Genomic DNA, 19,744 nt, shown 5'->3' with positions numbered 1-19,744 from the left:
AGTAACAAATTAAGATGGATATCGTTTGTAACTAAGAGAACTCGTGGGAGTTTATGGACCTAATACCACGGAAGATGCAGGATATCACTACCTGTGAGGAGGTGGAAGCCAGGGAGTCTGTGTTCTTCACCTCAGCATCCCCAGCATCCACTCAGGTCGTGGCAGATAGTAGGACCTCAGCGAATGCTCCCTGATCGTCTGACGAGATGGCCCGTGTAAACACAGCTCAGCTTTTATAAGGATGTGAAAAAAGGCAACCTCACCATAACTTCCCCATTCTCATCCCACCAGGCCAGCTCTGTTTTCACAGCTCCCCAGGTCACCCATGTCCTCTTGTGAGTAAGGTTTGGCTCAGAGATGGATCCAGCTCTGTCCCTGGAAAAGGCTAGTTAAGTCAACCTCAGCCTTTAATCTGAGGGCTTTCTGATCCCATCTTTTCCATGATCTCTTTTCATCCCTGGATACTCCAACAGGACAGAGTTTACCACTTGGTCCTCTGAAACAAGCCTCAAAGAATCCACATGGATATTCCAGAAAGGAGAAAACATACCATCCTTCCTTGCCCCCCTCACAGGTGCATCTGTGGGGTACTCCAACTCAGGTGTTCTTAGCCTTGGCCACACATTGTGCTCTCCTTGGTGTGGAGGCTGTTAAAGATCCCAGGGCACAGACCAAACCACAAAAGCCTTGAGTCAGAATCACTTGGATTGAACTCAGGCACCAAACTTTTGAAACCTCCCAGGTGATATAAGTATTCAGCTGAGTAACCAAACCTAGATAAACGTTTCTCAAGATTGCATCATAGATATTTGGAATATGTTGGTGTAGAAAGAAACTTGCAAGTGACAGTAGTTATGTGCATTTCTGACCATCACAGGCATCCTGCCATTAATGCCCAAATGTGGTATATACAGTTTTGCCTGAGTTCTAAGATCTCTTTAAAAATAACATCAAGCCTGCTTACAGAATTTATTGGAAGAGAGAGATTGTTCTAACTCAGCAGATACTGGTTGGACCTGTGTTTCTAAGAGATTTGTTTACTCTTTTTCCTTTTTGCCTATGTTAATGGAACAGTTTTGTGTCTTAGTAGTGAAGAGGGAAAAGTTACCAGGCCTTTGTGCTAAAATTCCATGGGCACTCCAAAATATTACGTTGCACGGTTTGCAAAAGGCAAGTGATAACTGAGGGGGGCACTTGACGGGATGAGCACTGTATGTTGGCAAATTGAACACCAATAAAAAATAAATTTATTATTAAAAAAATAAAAATAAAAAAGGAAAGTGATAAATAGCCAAATGGTGAAAAGACCCAAGCATCCACCAAAGGATAAATGTATAAAGAACAGATATGTGGTCTGTACAACAGAGGAATACTATTCTTCTATAGAAAGAAGTGGAATTCTGATAAATGCTACAGCATGAGTGGAGTTGGAAAACATTATTCTGTGTGAAATTAGCCAAACATAAAAGGACAAATATTTATGACTCCACTTACCTGAAGTACCTAGAATAGGCAAATCCATGGAGATAGAATGTGGAACAGAGGTTATCAGGAGGCCAGAGAGAAAGAGAGGAAAAAAGCTTATTGATTAATGAGTACAGAATTTATGTCAGGATGTTGAAAAAGTGGGTTGAGGGCTTTGCACAGCTCGGTAGATCAGTGGACACACCCTCAGGTTAGATTGGATTGGTCATACATTCCAGACCCTAGGGCATCTCATCTGATCTCATCTCCGTCTTCAGCAGGACAGCTGCTCAGGGGCCTGGTAACTTAGGGGAGCAACAGGAAGTCCACTAGAAGAGACTCATTGTCTCTCAAAGACAAATACGACAAAGAAAAGGTTGATCTCGTTGACATGAGGAAGATCAGGAACATTTGAAAGGTAGAAACAAGCCAGGTGTCCACCAACAGGTGGGTGGGTAAACAAAACATGATCCATACATAAAACTGAATTGTAGGGATCCCTGGGTGGCGCAGCGGTTTGGCGCCTGCCTTTGGCCCAGGGCGTGATCCTGGAGACCCGGGATCGAGTCCCACGTCGGGCTCCCGGTGCATGGAGCCTGCTTCTCCCTCTGCCTGTGTCTCTGCCTCTCTCTCTCTGTGTGACTATCATGAATAAATAAATAAAATCTTTAAAAAAAAAACTGAATTGTACTCAGCCATAAAAAAGAAATGAAAATTTCATACAAGTTGCTTGGGAGGATCTCTGGAAGGGATGCTGGTAGAATCAGTGTCTAAATCATGCAGAGGAGAGTGAATGAAGAAAGGAATTAGGAACATAAAAAGATCATTTTTTGAGCATGGACTGATCATGTGTGCTTGAACCTGATTTTGAAGGTAACTGTGAAAGATAAGGGAACTTATAACCATGGACGTGTATTCCTCAAGGCCCCACAAGGACTGTGTGCAGGATTGGAATCCTCAGAACTATGCTGTGTTCACCACATCCCTGCATTCTCTCGCATACAAACAGGTGTGTCCTCCCAAGGGGGTGCTCCGGGGAGGAGCCTAGAGCCTGGGGGTCAGAGAACTGTAGTGGTAGCAGGAAGCTGAGTGCAGAGGGCCATGCAGAGGCAGGTCCTCCTCCCCTGACTTTTTCTGAATAATTAGCTTTGTTGGTGTCTGGAAACCAGTTCATTCTGAGGTACAGTTCTAGCTCCATAACCAGGGACATTCGGAACCACTCCTCTCTACCTCCTCAGGCTTTTTCCGAAGTCCTTTCAGACATGCCTAGGGTGCTGCATACCACAGATCCCACGTGTGTGTTCCTCTTAATTTGACATCATGGCTGAGTGGAAACATTTTTGGAGCTGAGCGGTTCTGGGTTGAGATCTGGCTTCCTTACCACCTGTGCAATCTGAGGCAACTCGCTCACTTTGCAGACTCAAATTTGATGCCTGATCTATAAAAATGTATTCTCTCTTGCAGGGTTTTTTTTTTTTTAAGGGGGGGGTAGATCAGAGTGATACTTCCCAAACATAGAACACATCCCATCAGTTTTATGTGTGATGATTTTAGGTGGAAGGAAGGACAATCAGAGCATTACATGGGGGTGCCTGGGTGACAGAGTTAAGCATCCGACTCTTGGTGTCTGCTCAGGTCGTGATCTCAGGGTTGTGGGATGGAACCCTGCCTGGGGCTCTGCGTTCAGAATGGAGTCTGCTTGAGATTCTCTCTCTCCCTCTCCCTCTGTCCCTCACCCTCACCCTTCTGTGTGCATCCACTCCCTCTATCTCAAATAAATAAAAAGAGAGGGCATGTGAGAGAGAGCATGAGTGGGGGGAGAGGCAGACGGAGAGGGAGAGGCAGACTCCCACCGAGCAGGGAGCCCAATGTGGGGCTCAATCCCAGGACTCCGGGATCATGACTTGAGCCAAAGGCAGATGCTCAACCGAATGAGCTACCCAGGTGTCCCTCAAATAAATAATCTTTTTAAAAAAGCACTATATGATTGCATGCAGTATGCAGTCCAGTAGAGCTGATTATATCACCAAGGAAACTTCCTTGAAGCTAGTCTCTGATATATGTGGATCGTGGCTTATTGCCTTTAGAGCAAAGAACTAGCAGGTCTCAGGCTCAGAAGCTTGATGAGGACCAGTGTATAGTTACAATATCCTAGCATTGTTTCCTTATCACTGCATTTACTTTATAGTCCTTGTATTTGACCTGGATTTTTCTGATAGTATCAAGATTTTTGCTGATAGTATCAAGATTTTCTATTGTAAGCACTTTTCTTTAAGGAAAAAAGGTTGAGTCTATATTAAAAACAAAACACATTAAGCCAATAAAGTACAGGTAGCAAAGGCATTCAGCAGAAACCCTGAACTTGGAACAAGACTAATCGAAATTTGTAAAGCACCGGCTTACATTATGTAGCATATGCATTGCACTCAGCGAGATTTCTTTTTTTTTTTTTTTAAGATTTCTGCAGCCGATAAACCAAAGCTGATGTTTTATTTTCTCTTTCCATCCCCAGTCCAAATCTCTTACCCTACTTGATCTTAGCCAAGAGGCAGAGAAGCAATACCAAACCTCTTACCAATTCTATCGTTTTCTGTGGTCCCAATGTGTGCCCTGTGACACTTACTGAGACAGAGGAGTGGGAGTAGTTGGGAAATCATGGCAGCACGTCACTTTCTGCCTGTCCAACGCCTACTTTCAGTTCTGCAGTCCACGGGTGGGCGAGGAGCTGGGGTGGCCATGGCCTTGCCCTGAATCCACAGTGTCGAAGTAATGATTTTTCTCAGACTTTTCAGTTCCTCCTTCCATGCCGCTTTCTGAAAATGTTGTTGGTGCTGCCGATTGCAACATACTCTTTGCACACTTGGCTTCAAAGACTTGGCTCACAGAAAGTCCTCATCTGTCACAGATTTCAGGCATCAAATGTGTGACGCCCCCTCCCCCCAGATGCCCAAGGCTTGAGCCTGAAGAGTTCCTAAGAGGAGATAAAGGTACCTCACTGTTGAAAATATTGGAAAATCCTGGATACTCAGGTTGCTAGACATTCCCCACTGTCTTAAGAGCTAAGGACTATAGCCAAATAGTTCTTCTTCTTCTTTTTTATTTTTTAAGATTCTATTTATTTATTCATGAGAGAGAGAGAGAGAGAGAGGCAGAGACATAGGCAGGGGGAGAAGCAGGCTCTATGCAGGGAGCCTGATGAGGGACTCGATCCATGGATCAAGGATCACAACCTGAACCAACGGCAGACGCCCAACTGCTGAGCCACCCAGGCATCCCTTCCTTTTTTTTTTTAATAAGTAAATTCAGTGCCCATCATGGCGCTCAAACTCACAACCCTGAGATCAAGAGTCCTATGCTTGAACACCAATAAAAAATAAATTAAAAAAAAAAAAAGAGTCCTATGCTCTACCGACTGAACCAGCCAGGTATCCCACCAAATAGTTCTTTTACTAACTATGCCATGAGGTTCAGTTGCTAAAGCAGACTGATAGAACCCACATGTTGTGTGTTGTAGGGGAAGGATACAATATAGAAGCTGTAGAACATTACAATGAGAGTGTGCATCCCAGGCAAAAAAAGGATTTCTCTCCTCTCAGCTGCCTAGATGGACTTTCTCTCTTGGGTCAGAGGGTCACCAGCATGTTCACAAAGTGTATCAGAACAAGGAAACCCAAAATGGGTGTTTGGCTGGGGTTTCCTATTTCATGACAGGCATGTTGGCCGTCCCAGTGGCAGAGGCCTCTGGAGGGTCTCACAGGACCCAGTGTGAATCATCCTTCTCACGTTGACCAGTAAATAGCACTGAGAAGCTGGCACAGACAACTGCTTGGACCTATGGTTGCAGAGCAACACTATTAATCATTAGACCTCATTCCATGACCAGAGGCCCCTATCATGAGGTACACGTGTGTCAGCACCATGCTTGAAGAACCATCATGCGTGGGCACAGTGCCACGTTCTTCAGGATTTGCAGTGATTTTGGTGAAGCCATGGTGTCTACACCCACAATCGTTTTTGTCTGCTGGGAAAGCTGTGTGTGACTCACAGGCTCTTACTTAGCCAAGAAATGAAATTATCAGAAGATCTGAAATGGCAACTTTCCATTCTTTTCCACCACCCTCACTGATTTGTCTCTAGATAGCAAAATGTGTCTCTGCAACTTAAAAATGTAAATCCCGGTTTACCTACATTTTGACCAACTTGCTGACTTCACGGTACAGGTGAACCAGTGTGCTTCCTGCCAAATCATATTTGGTAAAATTAGAGTGCCAGGGGACAATTCACTGGAAATATGTAAAGTGAGGGGCAGCAGGGCAGATTCCCTTGTGCAAAGACATAGAGGTAAAAGAGGCAGGTGCAGGAGTTGGAACCCAGCTCTGTGTCAGAAGCCCATTCCCTTTTCAGAAAACCATTTGAAGCCCCCACCACCACCAACATGGTGTCAGCCAAGGCTGGCGTCTAATCTGAGAGTTCAGCTGAGGAAGGGTCTGCTTCCAAGCTCCAATGCAATTCTGACACAACCCACCCAGAGTTAGCACAGACTTCACAGGCTGACGGTGCAGCACCCACAAGACTGTCCTCACTGCAGACACAAGCTAAAGACGTAGGTATCCTGAGTCACCTGCACTTCTGAACCAATGACCTAAAATTTTGGTGGTTCCTGCTTCTGTCAGATTCAATAACTTGCTAGAACTACTCAAAGAATTCAGGGAAGTACTGTATTTATGTTTATAGTTTTTATTACAAAGGACACAAATCAAGATCACCTAGATGAAGAGACACACAGGGGGACGTCTGGGAGGACCCCCAAAGCAAAGCTTCCTATATTCTCAGGATGTGTCACCAGCCAGAAAGCTCCCCAAGTGCTGTCCAGAGTTTTCATCAGGATATCCTCACATAGGTGTGATTTTGATTGAATCACTACCCACATAACTGACTGTCTCCTCCTCTGATCCCCAGAGGTCAAGGTTGTAACCCTTTAATCATATGGGGTCGTTCTAGCATCACCACCTCCATCCCGGGTCATCTGACCGGCATAAATGCAGCTGTGGTACAAAGCACCCACTGTGAATAGCAAAGATACTCCTGTTACTCGAGAGATTCTGAGCACTTAGAGATTACCTCCCAGAAGCCAAGGAAAAAGACCAGCCATATTCTTTATTACACAACACATACCACATGCTTGTTGGCAGGAGTCAGTTCCTTACTGGCTAGAGACTATTCTTGGTTCCTTGCCAAGTGGGCTTCTCCAAGCTGGGGAGCTCACATCATCAAGCAAGTGCACAATCCTAGAAGGCAAGAGAGAGCCTGCTGTCTAGGTGGTAGTTGTATTCTTCAGTAGTGCAAGTGCTGAACTGACATCCTGCCTTCTTTGCCTCATTCTGTAGGTTAGAAACAAGTCTCCCAAAGCCAGGGGAGGGCATTACATAGGGGCACGAAGACCAGCAATAAGGATCATTGGAGGTCACAAGCCACAGTGAAGGCTGGCTTAAGCCCACAGACTTGTGTAAGGTTATGTGGAGAGAAGGGAGTGGGAACAGAGTGTGGCCACTAAGAAAGGCACTGGGCACTTGTCAAGAAGGAAACAGGAAGTGGTACAACCCCTCTGGTAAACTGTTCAGAAGTGTCTAATGAAATGAAGCACACACCTGTTCTTTGACCCAGTCATCCCACTATTTACAATCCAGGGAAAGGCCTGCGTGTATGCCACAAAGACATAGTTAAGAGTGTTCATGCAGCCTGACCCATAGAAATGTCAGCCTGGAAGCAACCCAGATGTCCATCCACCTGAAGGTGGATCAACGAACTGTGGCATGACCATGCAACGGAGTAATACTCAGCAGTAAAAAGGGAAGAAGATATGGATATGAGTAACATCGGGGATGAGCCTCAGAAATAACATGTGTGTGGAAGCAGCTGATGCAGAAGAGTACATGTGGTGTCTTGCAGGTGTATGGAGTGCATATGAAGAACGGGCAAGTCATCCAAGGTGACACAAGTCAGAGAAAGGAATGATCTCAGCGAAAATGGCAGTTAGCTGGAGAGTGGTGCAAGGAAACCTTCTAGAAGGAGTGCTGGAAATGCTGTTTTTATTTGAACAGTGGTTATACCAAAGGGAATAGGTAGAGATCTATCACTGAGATCTATATATATACACACACACACAGTCACTTGGCTATGTAAGGTTTGTGCATCTTACTCTGTGCAAATGATACCTCTTATTTGAAAACAAATTTTTAGAAGAAGGAAACAAGTGTTCATTGAAGATTTGGGGGAAGGGATCCCCATTTGCCTAGTGTCACAAGGGTCCTTCCTCTCTTTATCATCCATCTCCATGCTAGAAGTTCTTTCCTGGGCTACAGGTGCCCTTCTGGCTATGCCTTAAGGGTCGAATACACGCAGGTTTCCAGGGGCTGCTCCATCTGCCGGGAAAGACCCTCTCTTAGGGCTCTGGTGTTCAGCTCAGCATAAGTCACTGTGTGGGGTTCCTCAGCTCTTGACACCTGGGATGCTTTATCCTGAAAGGGAAGCAAGGAGAAAAGGATCAAGTACTCCCAGGAAGAAGTGTTGGGTTGTGAAGATTGAGCGTTTGGGACAAGTTGTGGTAGACAATTGTGTTAGAGCCTCCCACTCTTCAAGTCTTGCTGTGTTCCCCTACCCTCTTGAAGTTTGATGGAATCTAGGGATGTGCATCTGTCAAACAGAATAAGCATAAAGGATGGGCTGTTGTGTGTCATCATGTCCAAGACTAGGTTATGAAGGACTGACTTCCATCTTGTTCACAATGGTCACTTGCTCACACTGATCAAGCCAGCTGCTGTGTCATAAACTGTCCTATGGAAAGGCCCATATGGTCAGGATGGTCTCTGGCCAATAGCCAGTGAGGAACTGAATTCCACCAGCCACCACCTGAGTGAGTGGATGTGGAAACACATCCTCTCTTCATCAAGCCTGAATCCCAACCTGTGAGACCCGGCACGAGCCACACTCAGATTCCTGACCTGCAGACACTGTGAGATCATTAAGTGTTGCTTAAACCACTACGTTGGGGATGAATTGTTATGAACCATAGATAATTTATACCCACAGCCATCAGAGTGAGTGTTAATATGAAATGTCCTTAGGGTCAGAAAGCTAGTGGTGGTCAGGGGCTTGGGGTGGGGGTGTGGGCATGTGGAGAGTGCTTAAAGGCTGTGGGGTTTCTTTGGGGCACCATGAAAACATTCTGGAATTAGATATTGGTGATTATTGTACAGCATTGTGAATATTCCAAAAGTTGCTAAGTTGTATGGGTTAAAATTACGAATTTTATGTGATGTGAATTTTGCTGCAATTTTTAAAAAATTGAACTGTAAAAAAAATAAGGGTGACTATAAATAGCTGCAGGATGTACTATGGATGTATTTCATGGTAGGTGCTTTACAGGGGATCTTACCATATTTTCATTAAGAGCACCAAGAGGTGGGCTGTATTATCCCCATTGTCCAGATGGAGAAACAGAGGTTCAGGATGGGAAGGTCGCTGGCCCGAGATTCTAACAGTTTATAATAATAGTACGTTCAGGGGTACTGAACACAATGCCATGCCTGGGATCTGACTGATCATTGTGTGGCTCTGAGCTCATTAAATCATCCCATTAGTTCTAGAGAGAAGGTGGCCTGCATCCCCTGTCACATGGGGAAATGTCCCCAGAAAGGACAAGTCATGGGATGAAGAGTTCAACCCAGATTCCTCTGGAAAGTTGAGTGAGGGCTGGGGTGGGGGCGGTGAGGAGGAATGCAGAGGCCCAAACCATTGACAAAACCAGGAAGAGTGACAGAGAACCTGGGACAAGGAGGGGTGATGATGGGGTAGCCATAGTGAAAACTCACCAAGGCAGGAGAACAGCTTGTGATAGCCATGGACAAATCTGGGAAGGAAAAGAATCTGCTGTTGCTGCGCCCCCAGGCTCCCAGGGTGAAATCTGCACACACACCACCACTCACACAGACATTCATCATACACACCCTCACATGCACACACCTATCCCTGTATATCGTCTCACACACACACATGCGCATATATGTGCACTCACAAGTACTCCTACACACACACACTCGCATACATACATTCACGGACACATGAACATACAAACCACGCACAAACACATGCAACACAGACTTACACAACCACACACATCTACAAACACACGTACACACACATTTGTGCACTGTTACATGCAAACACATGTTCACATGCATGCACACATCCCTGCGCACCTACATGTGCAGACTCACATGTGCACACTCAAATACACATGCTTACATGGGCACAGGCAGCATGCAAATGTGCACACCCTGCACACGTACAAATACACACACACACAGGGGACCCACCATCGCTTTCTTTCCCAGGCTGAACACTTGTCCTCTGTTCTTGAGGGTCCTTAGAAGAGCGGGAGCTGAAGGAGAGAAACACTGAAGCGTTGGAGGTGAAGGAAATTGGAGTGAGACACTGGGATCATGGTGGGTGGGCGGAGGTGAGGTGGCAAGCAAGATTGTGTGTAAACCAAAGTCCCCCCACCTTCTCCATACTCATGTACCACTCCCTGGGGTCCCCAGGCTGTTTGGGTGCCCAGTAGAGTTTTGTGAGAGGAGGGGGGGAGGGGTTGGGGGCTGGGTGGTCCATGAGGACAGACTCCAAGGAAAGAGCATTGGGTGAGAATTGAAGGGTGGTCGTAAGAAGAGAAGACATGGAGAGATGCTTGGGGTGGTCACTGGGGTAAGAAAGGTGCTGAGGAATCAAGGCAGCAGTGGAGGAGGAGTTAAGTATGGGCTGATGGGATCCTCCGAGTAGCCCTACCATTTGGTCATCTTGTTAGGAGCTGCTCCTGGGGATGAAAGAGAGACAGCATCAACCCTGTGGTGTTAACTTTCCCATTCCATTTCTTCCATTTCCTCCCAAATACTTAGCGGTTGCTTTCCTGAACTCACCACACTGGGTGTATTTGTAGATGAGGAAGACTCCGAGGATGAAGAGAAGGATGAAGATCACAATGAGGGTGAGCTCCACGGTCCCTGGGGAGAGGAGAAGAGGTGAGAGCGCCCTCCATTTCCTGAGACATGTTCTGGTGCCTCAGTGTGTCTACCATCAATTGAGTTCCTGCCGCGTGCTGGAGATCTACCTCACTACGTTTTTCTCATACTGGGAGGGAGACCAAGTGATGCCCCATTGTGCAGATGCTGAAGCTGAGCATCAGAGAATTGAAGTACCATTTCCAAAGTGGCCCAGCTACCGAATATGCAGAGCTGTGCCTCTGATCCTTCCCACCTCAAAAGACCTAGCACTGAGCCATAGCCTTCAGGCATCACTGAAAGATAGACATCTTCCAGAATTTTCCCAGAGGTGGATAACTCAGGACTTCACAAGGATGTCCCATCCCACAGGTGAATGACCTTTTGTCCCAGGAAGCTCTGTCTTACCTACTCCTGTTTCTGCCATCTTGGGAGACTCTCTTTCAGTTTTATCTAGAAGACAGAATTCTTGAGTTTAAATTTAAATAAAATTAAATAAAATTTAAAACTCTATGCATTATTTACAAAGGCATGCCTATGTAGTAAAAGTATAAAAACATGCACAGAAATAACACTAACCACAGGGTGGAGGGTTCTACTGGGAAGGAGAAAAATAATGTTGAGAGGGAAAGAGGACTCTTTAAATCTTGTGTGTGTGTGTGTGTGTGTGTGTGTGTAAAGAAAACAGTTTAGAGCAAATACGATGAGCTGTGAGCAAGTATAATTCTGGGTGGTGGATATGTAACTGTTATTTGATGGTTACTTCTATTAGGTAGTATTTTTCAGATTTCTCAAAAGAAAGGAAATTCCTATCAGTTCTCTCACTGGTTTGTGGGAGGAAGGTTTTCTGAGTTTTAGATCTATCCAGGGAACAGAATTAAGTAAGATAGGATGCAGAAAGAAAAAGCGAGTGTACTCCAGGAATGTCCGGATCCCATTCAGGGACCCCAAGCCTCCTGTGTAGGCAGGTGTGATGGTTAGATTTATGTGTCAACTTGACTAGGTTATGGTACCCAGTTATTTGGTAAAATACCAGTCTAGACTGGTTGCCAGGAAGATGGCACCTGAAACTAATATAACACTGTATGTTAATTACGCTGGAATTAAAACAAATGCAGTCTTAACCTAAATTCATTTTTTAAAAAGACGTGATTGGGATCCCTGGGTGGCGCAGCGGTTTGGCGCCTGCCTTTGGCCCGGGGCGCGATCCTGCAGACCCGGGATCGAATCCCACATCGGGCTCCCGGCGCATGGAGCCTGCTTCTCCCTCTGCCTGTGTCTCTGCCTCTCTCTCTCTCTCTCTGTAACTATCATAAATAAATAAAAATAAAAAAAATAAAAATAAAAAAAATAAAAAGACGTGATTAACGTTTAAGTCTGCAGAGTTTGAGTGGAGCAGATTAGTCTCTGTAATATGGGTGGGCCTCATCCAATCAGTTGAAGGCCAAAAGAGAAAGACTGATCTCCTTTGGGGATGAAGGAATTCTTCTTACAGCTACCCCCTCTAGACTCAACATCAGCTCTTCCCCAGGGTCTCTAGCCTGCTGGCTACATGAGTTGCCCAGGGTCGCACAGTTAGTGAGTAGCAGAGCCAGGGTGGGACCAAGCTTCATGAAGCTCTGCTGATATGATACTCACCATGTCACTCTTCATTGCCTTTACCACCCACAGCTTTGCTGGCTCCACCTCTAGGAGCTGACCACAGCAGAAGAAGTAGACCTCTGAGACCACCCAAAGACCCCACCTCCTCCCAGCCCTGTACTTCACCCCAGGCCACTGTTTGTGCTGTTCTCTATTGGACCACTCGTAGTTGTTCACCTGTGTGTCCTAGGGAGCCACAGTGTCAGAAAGGGGGACACTGTTTGTCTCAAACACCTCCTGTCTACTCACCCTCCCCTCCCACCCCCTGCCAGCTGCATTTGCTCTCCTCCTGACCAGAGACTGCTTTGACAGTTCTGACTTCAGAAATGATGAGTAAACCCCACGAACCATCAGGCTTCTAGGGTCTGGCTCCAAAGAAATCACTGGGAAGCTGGACACAAATCACACTTTGGAATAAAGGGAGAAAAAAAACCAAACACCTCAAGTGACCTTGAAGGAAGACAGGACCACAGGAAAGGTGGTTGAGCCAGTATTCTGGTAAGTAGCTTCTGAAGCAGCTTACTGGTCCGGGGCACATAGTTTAAGTAATTAGAGGCTTTAGGAGTTGGAGGAGAATATGGTCTCCACCTGTAAAATCCCTGAAGGAACTCTGGTGTCGACCTGGAAATGAGACAGTAGGTCTGGAGCAGAGTTTCTCATCTTGGGCACTACCGATATTTGGGGCTGGATAATTCTTGGTGGGGAGGAGTCCTGTGCATCATTGGCTGTTTTGTGGCCATCCATGGTCTCTACCTCCTAGATGCCATGAGCATCGCCTATCCCCCATCCCCAGCCACAACCACCAGAAATGTCTCAGACATTGCCATATGCCACCGAGTAGCAAAATCGCTCCTAGTGGAGAACCACTGGACTGGGGAAAATAAGAGGGGAGCCTAAGATGAGCAACTTCTCTTTCCTTGTCCTCTGTCAGAATGCCTGCTTCCTGCCTTGGCCAGTCAGGTGACCCTCTCATCCCCACAAGTTAAACAGGCTGGTGTGTAGCAGCTGGTTTGGGGGGTCTGGCCCTGTAAGAACTGCGTTAGACTGTAAGGGCGTACAAAAAGCTCTTGCGAATCCCTAAGGAAACTCTTGGGCTCCATTGCTGATAATCTGTCCATGCACCTGGATCCAGTCATCCACCTGCCAACTCCTCCCCCCCACCCCTCTGCAGGTGACATCTTCCTGTCTTCTTCAGCCTGTTGCCCTTGGTTACAGTTGCCTGGATGTGAACAGTGGCTGAAAGAACACAGGAAAGGTGGTTGAGCTTATCAATAGCCTCCAGGTGAGCCGTTCCGTTACACGTATTCACACCAGAAGAAGCAGTATGTGTGACCATCACACAAGAAACTCAGAAGGTTCCTTACAGGCCAAGGATAAGGAAGAGGGAAAAAAATGACTCACCAGTTGTTGAATAACCCCAAATTATTTAAAATTTCTCCCTTCTACAGAAAGCAAATCCAGCCTACAATATTTTTCTTCCAGTTTTGTCTCCTTGAGCATCACATTTTGAAAAGACTGTCTCATCTGTGCTTAATGCTTGTACCTTGTCACATGCAGTTGAGCTGCGTTAGAGACACAGACGTGTACCCTTGGCCTTTTTAGAACCTGGAAGATCTTGAGAGGTCATGCAGCTTTCCACTAATATTTATAATTCATTTTAACCATGAGGATATTTACTGTTATCATTTGAAGGATAAGTACCTTCTCTTTTTCCTAGAAAGTCTCCCACTAGGAGTGCAGTTCTTGATAAAGCTGTTTCAACATGTAAGGAAGAAATTTGGGATGTTGATAATGATAATAATAGTAAATACTTAGATGATATTTGCTGTCCACCAGACACAGCTTAGAAAGGATTTAGGTAAATTATTATTTTTTTAAAAAACTTTATTTTTTTAAAGATTTGTATTTATTTATTCATAGACACAGAGAGAGAGAGAGAGAGAGAGAGAGGGAGAGAGAGGCAGAGACACAGGTAGAGGGAGAAGCAGGCTCCATGCAGGGAGCCTGACGTGGGACTCCATCCCAGGCCTCCAGGATCACACCCCAGGCTGCAGGCGGCACTAAACCACTGTGCCACGGGGGCTGCCTGGATTTAGGTAAATTAACTCCTCAAAATCTCACCCCAAGTCCCTCATATAGGTACCACTATCAACCCTGTTTAACAGACAGAAGCTGAGGCAGACAGGGGCAGAGTAATCTTTGGCCCCAACCCAAATCCAAACACTTGTAATTAATTTGCAAAACAAGAGTAGGTACACACCTTCCAGATAGTAGGGCCATCTACCTAAGTGACAGATGGGTGGTTACCGTTGTTGGAATGTTTTTTCCTTTCACCCAGTTACCTGACTTATGCCCCTGGGGGGAATGCCCTTCACACTGACCTAGAAATCAATGGAGCAGGTGGATCTTAGATACAGGAAAGGTGTCCCTAGGTCTGTGAATTCCCCACCTCACTCCCTGGCCCCAACCTGGGGTAGAGAGAAAACGCCTTTACCTGGTGCTGCCAGGTGGTCTCCAAATCAGCATCAGGACCTTAGAATTTTCTTGCTCTGTCCAGGGCTCTATAATTCTGGAGCAAACACCCTTACTGAGCAAATACCTCACCCTCCTTAGCTGTCTCAGTCCATTTGGGCTGTTCTAACAGAATGCCACAGGCCAGGGGGATGATGAACAACAGATATCTTTTGCTCGCAGGTCTGGAGACCAGAAGTCCGAGATAAGGGTGTCAGCATGGTCCAGGGATGTTGGGGCTCTTCTAGGTGGCAAACTTCGATAGCCTCACCCAGCGGAAGGGAGGGCTCCACTCTTAACTGAAGCACCTCCCAAAGGCCCCCACCTCCTGATGCTGTCACATCAGGAGTTAGGATTTCAACATGAAATTGCAGGGAGGAGGGACACAACTTTCAGACCCTAGGATCAGAAGGTATCACCTCTCCTCTTTTTTAGGAACTGCTCATTGCCTCCTAAATCAAGTCACCCAGGATGGACCTGAGTTTTTCTTGCACAGCATCCTCCTGAGAGAGCATTTCCTAGGATCAACCTAGAGGCTGAGCTGACCAAACCTGTTCACAAACCTCCACCCCATCTCCCAATCCTCTGCCCCAGGTCCCTTTGTCTGTGTGTGTCTGTTTTGAACTGGGTCTGGGAAGGAGAGTCAGATGGTTCTCCAGGAGTAGAATTTATGAGCTGCAAACTCAGCTCTTAAAAGTCATGTTCTCTGCCCAAAAGAAGGAGCTGGTCCCCACTAAAAGAATGAAACCAGTCCCTCATTCTAGTTTCTTTTTTTTTTTCCATTCTAGTTTCTGAAGCCAAGTGGCATCCACGCACTTCCCACGATTTCCTGGCCTGTGATCCCAGTGGTTTCCAGCCAGGCCTGGCCTTGCCTTGCCTCTGTGGGACATTGGGCAGTGTCTGGAGACCTTGTGGGTGTCACAGCTGGCAAAGGACACTTGTAGCAGGTGGAGATCAGAGATGGGGCTGAACATCCTATGATGCACAGGATGCACTTTTCTCCCCACCCCACCCACACACACACAAAAAGAATTATCCAGCAAAAAAGGGTCAGTAGTGCCAGGTTGGGACACCCTGAATGACCTCTTTAATTCCAAAGGCTGATAGATTCCCCTAACTTTTCCTAGGTCACTCCAAGGTAGGTGCAACCAAGTGTCTTGACTAATACAATCATGAAAACTATCTGTTATAATTGATCAGCTATATTCCCTCTCCTTCTCATAGAAGTTGTATGGGTCCGATGTGTGCATTGCTCCCCCCAGAAAGGCATACAAAGAAATGAGTTGCAGGATACTCACAGCAAGTGCCAGAGCTATAGTTTTAACTCAGGGCAGCTGGCTTCTCTTCTTCTCATATACTGTATGACATTTCTCAGGACCTCTGAATCCCTGCCCCATGAGCTTTTAGGAAATTCTGGTCCTTGTATCAATACAGGGGAACTCAGCCCCCATCCAGTAGGATGCCTGGTTCCTACTGGCCTCTCTTCCTACCCTCATCCTGGACAAACTCACAAAATAGCCCTGGTGCACAAGGGTAAAAAAACATCCCTTTCCTGGGATGCCTGGGTGCTCAGCAGTTGAGCGTCTGTCTATCTTTGGCTTAGGGTGTCATCCCAGAGTTCCAGGATTGAGTCCCGCAGGGAGCCTGCTTCTCCCTCTGCCTATGTCTCTGCCTTCTCTCTGTGTCTCTCATGAATAAATAAATAAAATATTTAAAAAACCAAACAAATAAACAAAAAATATCCCTCTCCTGAACAGACCTACAGAACCCATATGCACTGTAGGTAGCAATGTAGAATGGTGTGGCCACTATGAAAAACAGGATGGTGGTGGGTCCTCAAAAAACTAAAAGTAGAACTCTCCTGTGATCCAGCAATCCCATTTCTGAGTATACATCCAAAAGAACTGATACCCAGTAGGTGGCCAGCAGGTGATGGGCCAGTAGTCAAATAGGTGGAAATGACCCAGATATCCATCAGTGGATGAATAGGTACATGAAATGTGGTCCGTTCATAAAATGGACCATTGTCAACCGTGACAAGGAAGGAAATCCAGCTATCTGCTACAATATGCATGAACCTTTAGACATGATTCAGAGTGAGAAAAGCCAATCACAAAAGGACAGATACGGTATGATTCCAGTTACGTGAGGTTCCTGGATTTGTCAGATGCATTGAGACAACATAGGATGGAGGGTGCTGGGGGAGTGGGGTGTGGAGAGGCTGTTTGATGGGGACAGAGTTTCGATTCTGCAAGATGAAAAGCATTCTGGAGGCAGGTGTTGGTGGTGGTGGCAGCAGCTAGGCTACAGTGCAAGTGCACTTGACACTTCTAAGCTGTGCACTTGAAAATACTTACAATGGTAACTTTTATGTTAGGCACTTTTGCCATGGTTTTTAAAAATCATTCCCCTTGGGCACCTGGGTGACTCAGTTAAGTGTCTGCCTTCGGCTCAGGTCATGATCTCGGGGTCCTGGGATGGAGCCCCACATTGGTGTCTCTGCTCAGCAGGGAGTCTGCTTCTCCTTCTGCCCCTGCCCCACTCATGTGTACTCACTCATGCGCACTCACTCATGCACACACAGTCTCTCTCAAATGAATATTTTTTTAAATAAAAATAAATTAAAATCATTCCTCTCCAAAAGAAAGAAAGAGCTCAGTAGGAAGAGAAAAGCTTAACTCAGCTGAGCTAAAAGGCAAGAGTGCTAGAGTCCCAGTGAAAATGGAACACAGATCTTCCTTGAGTCTCTGAGTCTTTCTCAGAAAGATGCTCCTGGGCTCTCTGTTATTCTCTCGCTCCTCATCCACCATTTTGCTAGAATCTCCTCCTGCCTAACCCCAGGAGGTGTCATTCACACGTTAGTCTAAATGAATTGTGCCCTGCCCAGGATATATGTGACAGTTTTGTGGCTACTTCTTATTTTCTTAGTGGGGGTCAATTGCAAATCCCCCCTCACCCACACCTGGTGTCCTCAGAGCATATTTGGCCACCTGCACTGGGAAGCCTACACCCAGCCTCCTTTTATATGATTCTCTACCATTTGCACTCCTTCCTTGGCACAAGATCCTCTACACTATTCCACAGAATACTGGCCCTCACTTGGATTTTCCTAAATGATTTCCCCAAGTTGCAGAGTCTTGTGGATACAGACTGTGTCCACACCTCTCTCTCTCAGGTCCCAGCAGCTCAGCAGGCAGGTAATCCATCTGCCGTCCTCCTGACAGTAAACGCCTCACCTTTCACTGTGATCTCAAGATGGTTGCTAGGCTCCGAGGCCCAGAAAGGAGCCCTCATCAGGAAGTACACGCAGCTGTAGTTCCCAGCATCACTGACTGTCACACTCCTGAGGGAGAAGTCTGTCTCCTTCCCTGCTGGATCCTGGACCCGTATGGGCTCTGCTGCTCCCGCCTTCAGCAGAGCGAACTTTATAGGCATGAAAATATTGTCTGGCCTCTGACACTGCAGGGTCACGGTTTCTCCTGCGGTCACCACACCTCTTTGGTGGGCTTGGAGGGAAGGTTTAGGGAACTCTCCTGGAAGAGAAGAGGGCTCCAAGGTCACGGGGAGAAGCCTGAGACCCCCCCACCCTGTTCTCCTGGCAGGGGTCCCACCAAGCAGGAGAGACGATAGATCCCTGGTCTCACCCTCTTCTGACTCTGACTACAAGCCCTGGGTGAAGCCCAGCCAAGTCGTTCTGCTGCTGTGTTTCTCCATCTCCCCTTGCCCCCCCACCCGCCTCCCTGGGGTTCCTCCCCCACACCTGTCCCTGTTACTCCGAAGCACCCTCCTCACCTGTCACCAGCAGGAGGAGGATGTCACTGGGCTGTGAACTTCTTTGCGGGGGATCTCGTCTGTAGTATTCGCAGGTGTACGGTCCAGAGCTGCTGGCTTGTAGGTCAGTGAGGAGAAAACGAGCCATGCCCTCTGTGGAATCTGGTGATTGTGGGAACTCCACAGGAACATTTCCCTTTCTGAGAGCAAAGTTGACATCATTGGTGGAAGTGTGGCATTGCAGTGTCACATTGCTCTTGGGAGGCATTATCCAGCTGGGCCAGGCACTGAGGGAGGGCTTGGGAAGGGTCTCTGGAAGGAAGCAGATTTTGGGATGGGATTTGGTGCCTGAGCTGCTCTCAGGAAGTCCCTTTAAGTAAAGAGAAGGGAGAAATATTCCATTGTGTACATAAACCACATCTTCTTTATCCATTCATCTTTCGATGGACACCGAGACTCCTTCCACAGTTTGGCTATTGTGGACATCGCTGCTATAAACATCGGGGTGCAGCCATTAGAAACGACAAATACCCACCATTTGCTTCAACATGGATGGAACTGGAGGGTATTATGCTGAGTGAAGTAAGTCAATCGGAAAAGGACAAACATTATATGTTCTCATTCATTTGGGGAATATAAATAATAGTGGAAGGGAGAAAAAATGTGTGGGAAATATCAGAAAGGGAGACAGAACATAAAGACTCCTAACTCTGGGAAACGAACTAGGGGTGGTAGAAGGGGAGGAGGGCAGGGGGTGGGGGTGAATGGGTGATGGGCACTGAGGGGTGCACTTGACGGGATGAGCACTGGGTGTTATTCTGTATGTTGGTAAATTGAACACCAATAAAAAATAAATTTAATATAAAAAAAGTAAAGAGAAGGGACACGGGGAGTTTGGAGTGAAGGAGAGAGAGGATCTAACTGAAGAAACTCACCATCAGTCATCCTGTTTCCTCGGCCAGCACACAACCCTGTGAGAGAATCATCCATGAGACACGAGCATCCGCCTGGAGCCCTGTCCTGAGGGGCCTCCCTGGGGCTCCTGCTGAGAATGTACTCCCGTCATCACACTCAGTGACAGTCTCAGCCTCCTGCAGGAGAGCCCATCTGGCATGGGTGCTGGTTTGCCCCTCACGTTAATTTCCTAGGGCTGCTGGTGTCACAAATTGTCACAAGTTTAATGGCTCCTGACAACACAGATTTATTATCTTGCAGTTCTGTGGGTTACAAAAGTCCAACAACACAGGTTCCACTGGCTAACACCAGAGTTCTTTGTGGATGATTTCCTTCTGGAGGCTATAGAT

General features: G+C 46.6%; 1 protein-coding gene and 2 long non-coding RNA genes across 8 annotated transcripts in view; 2 read left to right on the top strand and 1 right to left on the bottom strand.

Moving 5' to 3' along the window:
• Window positions 1-11,025, top strand: part of LOC144324356 (uncharacterized) — a 49,873-nt gene extending 38,848 nt beyond the window's left edge. The window contains exon 4 of the long non-coding RNA XR_013389895.1: window positions 10,416-11,025. This is a non-coding gene — a long non-coding RNA (uncharacterized LOC144324356). The remainder of the gene's footprint in view (window positions 1-10,415) is intronic.
• Window positions 6,186-19,744, bottom strand: part of LOC144324283 (T-cell-interacting, activating receptor on myeloid cells protein 1-like) — a 16,585-nt gene continuing 3,026 nt past the window's right edge. The window contains exons 2-12 of one of the 6 annotated variants that reach the window (XR_013389824.1): window positions 19,376-19,411; window positions 18,462-18,752; window positions 17,906-18,202; window positions 10,926-10,970; window positions 10,437-10,520; window positions 10,306-10,333; window positions 9,840-9,904; window positions 9,336-9,373; window positions 7,680-7,982; window positions 6,640-6,752; window positions 6,186-6,528 (exon numbers count right to left, since the gene is read on the bottom strand). Coding sequence is in view for 3 of the 6 variants with exons in the window: in XM_077915657.1 (XP_077771783.1) it covers window positions 7,839-7,982; window positions 9,336-9,373; window positions 9,840-9,904; window positions 10,306-10,333; window positions 10,437-10,520; window positions 10,926-10,970; window positions 17,906-18,202; window positions 18,462-18,752; window positions 19,376-19,411 (1,028 nt within the window). In the remaining 3 variants the exon portion in view is untranslated. Of the gene's footprint in view, window positions 7,983-9,335; window positions 9,374-9,839; window positions 9,905-10,305; window positions 10,334-10,436; window positions 10,521-10,925; window positions 10,971-17,905; window positions 18,203-18,461; window positions 18,753-19,375; window positions 19,412-19,744 lie in introns of all 6 variants that reach the window. The other 5 variants (XR_013389814.1, XR_013389819.1, XM_077915657.1 and 2 more) reach the window with 5 other exon arrangements.
• Window positions 13,233-19,744, top strand: part of LOC144324366 (uncharacterized) — an 18,664-nt gene continuing 12,152 nt past the window's right edge. Inside the window, exon 1 of the long non-coding RNA XR_013389922.1 lies at window positions 13,233-13,440. This is a non-coding gene — a long non-coding RNA (uncharacterized LOC144324366). The remainder of the gene's footprint in view (window positions 13,441-19,744) is intronic.

The sequence above is a fragment of the Canis aureus genome, chromosome 1 (assembly GCF_053574225.1).
Source record: "Canis aureus isolate CA01 chromosome 1, VMU_Caureus_v.1.0, whole genome shotgun sequence".
In the NCBI taxonomy this organism is placed as follows: Eukaryota; Metazoa; Chordata; class Mammalia; order Carnivora; family Canidae; genus Canis; species Canis aureus.
Note: the sequence above shows the minus strand (reverse complement) of the source record. Positions and strands in the feature narration are given on the sequence as shown.